The sequence below is a fragment of the Hoplias malabaricus genome, chromosome 13 (assembly GCF_029633855.1).
Source record: "Hoplias malabaricus isolate fHopMal1 chromosome 13, fHopMal1.hap1, whole genome shotgun sequence".
In the NCBI taxonomy this organism is placed as follows: Eukaryota; Metazoa; Chordata; class Actinopteri; order Characiformes; family Erythrinidae; genus Hoplias; species Hoplias malabaricus.
Genome location: NC_089812.1, coordinates 16,311,738 through 16,317,091, shown reverse-complemented (window position 1 = coordinate 16,317,091; position 5,354 = coordinate 16,311,738). Strand labels below are relative to the sequence as shown.

Sequence of the window (5,354 nt, the reverse complement as noted above, 5' to 3'; positions counted from 1 at the left end):
TACAGCAGATTCTGTTTCTGACTGATTTCCAAATACAACACAGGATTCATGGAGACACACATTCCATTGTAGATCTTCACAGAAAAAGTGCAGCTATCTGAAATGAATAAATTATTAAGTAACTAACAGAGTAACAGTATTGAGCTGAATTAATAAAAAAAGAACCCTGAATAACAGTGGATTGAATGATGGAATTTTATTTGCAAAAAAGGGAACAGAATCATGATCCTCAGTGATGCTCATCCACTAAAGACTATGAAGTCCCTGGCGCTTCCTTGGTGCCTTGATGAAAGCTTGTATGAGAGTCTGATGCAACATTACTAAACAACAGGTTTCAGTCAAATAACACTCGAGTACGAATGATTATCACATTTTCTAGTCAGTAATGACTAACCTTAAAAGTGAAAAGCAATCAGACAGTTCATCCAGAACTCTCTGGGGATGTAATACCATGGTTTTGGGTCTAAAATCTTACTCTGGATACACAATAATACTACGAACAGTTTGGGGCTATTAATTAAAAAATGAAACAAGGTTTCAAAAATAAATGTATTATTTCAAGAATAAAGCTGCATAATTAAGAACAAAGTCAAACAATTGTGAAATACCAGACACCAAATTCCTACTGTTCAACACATGAGAATAATACCCTGTGTGTCAGAAAACATCCCAGATAAACAGTCTAGAAATTTGTACTAGCACCAGTTGTATCAGCAACAACAATGGACTCTGCATGTAATAATTCAATCACAAAAGTGAGCTAAAAGCTAACTGCTACTTTTTACAGTTTAAAAATGTATTATTTTATATTTAATTTATTTTTAATGAGTTAAACCTGTAAATAATTCTGTAATTCAAATGAAAAATTACAGTATTAAACACCTTTCTAAATAACATTCCATAATGATTAAAAAAAAATTATAAACAGAACTGCTTCACACCTGTCTACCATCTCACTGAGTACATTTCTAGCTCACAGAAACCACAGTGCATTGTGGGTAATGATTATTATTATCTAATTATTTTGGCAGGAAGCAATGTTCCATAAACTGTAGGAAGGAGAAGGTGTCTGGTAGATCACAGTGACCCGTCTTAAAATATCACGACTTTAAACACAAAGTCCCTATGATTGTGGGGTGCTGCAATAACAGCAATAAATTCAGACGGTTTCTATGGGAATTTTAGAGAGTAAAATATTCACTGAACATGGGCAATAAGGCAAAATTATCTCAGAATGCTTGGCATTTTCACAATACCCAGCATTTAATTTCAGTTCTCTGAGGTTTTAAAGGCATTAGAATGAACCAACAAAGCTATGGAAAGAAAAAAGAAACGAGACAATGTAGGCAACTTTATAGTATTTGTCTGTTCAATTGTTGCTAAATAAAATGTTAAAAATAAATGATTAAAACAACAATAATGTACAAAGTACGAGGGAGGGAGGGTACGCTGGAGTTTTAGGGCCATGGCATTGAAAAAAATTTTTAAAAAAGATTCAGAGAATAAAGTCAGAATTCTGAGAATAATCTCGGAATAATTCTGAGAAAAATCAAGAATATTCTCAGAACATTCTCGGAATCTTATTTTTTTGTTCTATGCCGTGGCCCTAAAACTCCATCGTAGGAGGGAGAGGCTGTAGTGGTACTTCGTGTATCCTCAACAATTATGATGCAAGATAAGAGGAGGTGATGTTGATGTTGCCATAGCGACGGTCGAAACCCAACATGCTGATATTACAGTAATTCAAGTTTACCAGCGAGACACATTCAGAGAGAGAAGCTGCACTTACACCAGGTGGGGTTTGATTTTGCGTGTGTGTGTGTGTGTGTGTGTGTGTGTGTGTGTGTGTGTGAGTGAGAGAGAGAGAGAGAGAACGAAAGAAAGGGAAAGGCTAAGTGCGGTTAAATGAACACAATAATCTGCCTATTTCAGAAAATCAGATTTTGGCATCGATCTGTTCAAACTTTACACAGGTGTCAACATGTGTCTATCAGCAATCAGATTTCTTTCCAAATACAGGACATGCTCCTTCACCACAGCTCAACAATAAATTCACCTCAACACATTTTCTTTTAATAACACTGAGCACCTTTACAGGTAAATATTACTTCAGGAGTTTATATTACTTCAGATTGCATCCAATGGAGTCATTTCTCAGCACTTAATGGTGGTTGGACTAAAATAATTGTTTAACACATTTTACTTATTTATTTTACTGCAGAAAGAAATCCGGGTAGACATGTGACCCATAACCCGATCCTGGTGTATGATTTTAGGAACCTGATAATGGCTTTATTATAACAGAAGAAATTGAAGTACATGACCATTTTTAAAATCAGATGCCAAAATCTAATAATAATCATATTATTGTTGTGCATGTAAACACACTCAGAGTGTGCGTGTGTGTGTATTTTTTAGGCCAAGGTTTGCTCAGTCTTGGTCTGTAGCTGGGAGACTTTCTCCTCGGCCGTGATGCTGAGCCAGGGAGAGACGGCTCGTGTAATGGTCTGCTTGGCAACGTTGTAATGGTTTATGATGGTAAAGAGACGTCCACGGCTCGCTGGACCTTGGGGCGGATAGTAACCATACACCCCCACTGGGACACAGCGACTCTGCTGCAGAGAGAGAGGTATTTTAAAACATTTTCTATGAATAATAACATTTTATAAGAATCAATAAACCCATTCACAGCAGGTTGTAATGCACTCACAACATGACATTATCCGATTTATGACTTAGGAGTGTAAAAAGTAAAGTGAGGCATACATTATAACCTCATTAATGTTTTCATGTTTGAATACAATCAAATCATCACTGAGGAAATGTTGGTATCATTACGCTGTCCTAGAACCAGACCCCAGACCCCAAGGAGCTCTGAAACTCAGAGTTACACTATCAAAAACATGTTAAAATAACAAATAATACTTTCCCGTGCTTCCTGTTGCTTGTTTTGTTTGTTTTTTAGTCTCATTGTGGAGGCGTAGTGTCAGAGAGACTGTGCCACAGGAACTAAGCCTTAGTGCCAGTTTGAGAAATAACTAAGATGCTTTGCACCTGCAGGTTGCATAAAAACTGGCATCAGAGCTAAATGCATACTTGGGAAATCAGAAACTACATTTTCTGTACCTTAGACATACATTTGAATGAGAATAACACATAACAGTGAAGACACAGACTCTCAACTGGATGTAAGGGTATTATCTACACCGCAGGGGTTTACTCATGGCTTCCTGGCCAGGTCTGTGAGGGTGGGAAGACCACAGGATGGACAAGACCCAAAAGTAAGCATGCTCATCTGGTGGATTTTTATTTAAGCGATGGAAAATACACGGACATAGACTGAAACAACGAGAAATAAATATATTTACAATGTTTACACACCTAGACCACAGGTTTGGACTATTTTACATTGACCCCTCCCGGTTACTCTAACACTAAGGGGCACTAGTGTTCTCTGCAAAACAGAGTCATGGGAACAACAAAAAACTCCATCCCAGGGAAACCTTGGAACATTTAAACCTAAAGCCCCGCCCTTAGAATTCTCCATCTCCTCATTGATGTTGGGTCAACATGGTCTAAACATTCATTCATTCATTCATTATCTGTAACCGCTTATCCAATTCAGGGTCAAGGTGGGTCCAGAGCCTATCTGGAATCATTGGGCGGGAATACACCCTGGAGGGGGCGCCAGTCCTTCACAGGGCAACACAGACACACACACACATTCACTCACACACTCACACCTACTTCTTGATTTAGAAGCTAAATCAAGATCTTGGTATTTTCTTTCAGAAAAACTCTCACTGTGGTGTAACCCTTAAGGGATTTCTTATTCAGTAGTTGAAGTGATTTCATACACTCCCAGAAATAAAGGTACAGTAGAGGTACTTTATTATCCCTAAAGGTACAAACAGTGTAATATACCTTCAAAGGTACAGCAGTGGTGTAATAAAGGTTTACAAATACCCCCCTCTCCTTCTGAAGAAGAGAATGTAATGCACGTTTAGGGAACACAACTGGACTTTAAAATCACTGTTTTACCCTTTAAAGGTAGATTTACACTGTTTGTACCTTTAGGGACAATAATGTACCTGTACAGTACATTTTCCTTACAGTTCACACCTTAAAATACCAACACTCTCTCCGCTGTTATATGTAAATATTCCATGATAATATTCTATACCTGCCACAGTGCAAGGTACTAAACATACATTTTAGCTGAGGGGGAACTGGCCCAGCCTGAGGTGGAGCTCCATAATTCCTGCCAAGATAATTCTCAGATCTACAGCATGGAGTTACATTTCTCTAGAAATTCCATCTCCTATCTGGGAGGAAATTGTTGTCTTGAAATTGTTGATAATTCTGCAGACTAAGGTATTTTTCCCAAGACAGCATATTTCCAAGCTAGATCTTCAGTTTGCAGTTGTGCAAAGGAAACTATCCCTAAGTGTGTGTGTGTGAGTTTCTTACCGTGTAGGTGAATCCCTCAGGGCAAGGCTGCTCATACTGATACACCTTAAACACCACCAGGAACACTATACACAGCAGGAATGCCAGAGCACACACCACCAGCAGAGATATCTACACACACACACACACACACACACACACAGAGAGAGAGAGAGAGAGCACACATATAATAAACAATCAAATGCACACTTTCTGGGAGCCACTACTACTGTTTGTGATACCACAGGTTGTTGTGTAGTATTAAAAATGAACAAGGTATTTTTATTAAAAGAAAACAAATTGAAAAACGAAGCATTAATCCGATATGTTCACGATAGCTAACATCAGAATCCCCATCTTTAAATCGTCTAAAAGAATAAGATTGTCATAATGCAACACAACAGTTACCATGAAATGACAAAAGAGCGAGAGAATGTTTGAATTCTGAATTGCAATTATACATTACACAAAAACACTTCAAAACTGAGATATACACTTAACGATTATAACAGCGTGTTCTTAAGCATGCGCTGTGCAGTGCAGATTAAGTACATAACTAAAGAAGCAAACTATAGACATCAAACATGGCATGGCTAGTCGTGGCATCTCAACTCGTGTGGGGTCAAACATGTAAATGAAATTGTTTGCTTATTCGCTGTTTCTTTAAAGGTCTTTTCTATGGAGCTATATTGACCCTAACAATAGCTCCATACTTTTCTAGCTCCATGTGCAGGACTCCAGCAGGATAAAGACTGGAGATTTTTCTTCCCTCAAACTGAACTCACTGAGCTCTGTTCCCTGTCGAATCAGCAGAGATATTTTTGAAAGACTCTACAGAGCATTTTCAGGGACAAATGAGAACAGGTTTCTGATTGTTCCTTCTCAGGTGTGGCCTTGTGTAATTT

At 38.0% G+C, this 5,354-nt stretch overlaps 1 protein-coding gene across 2 annotated transcripts in view; it reads right to left on the bottom strand.

Annotated features, from left to right (window-relative positions):
• Window positions 1-193: 193 nt before the first annotated feature.
• Window positions 194-5,354, bottom strand: part of LOC136665028 (neuronal vesicle trafficking-associated protein 1-like) — an 8,721-nt gene continuing 3,560 nt past the window's right edge. The window contains exons 4-5 of one of the 2 annotated variants that reach the window (XM_066642574.1): window positions 4,471-4,581; window positions 194-2,615 (exon numbers count right to left, since the gene is read on the bottom strand). In XM_066642574.1, coding sequence (XP_066498671.1) covers window positions 2,415-2,615; window positions 4,471-4,581 — 312 coding nt within the window. In that variant the 3' untranslated portion in view covers window positions 194-2,414. The remainder of the gene's footprint in view (window positions 2,616-4,470; window positions 4,582-5,354) is intronic. The other variant, XM_066642575.1, reaches the window with a different exon arrangement.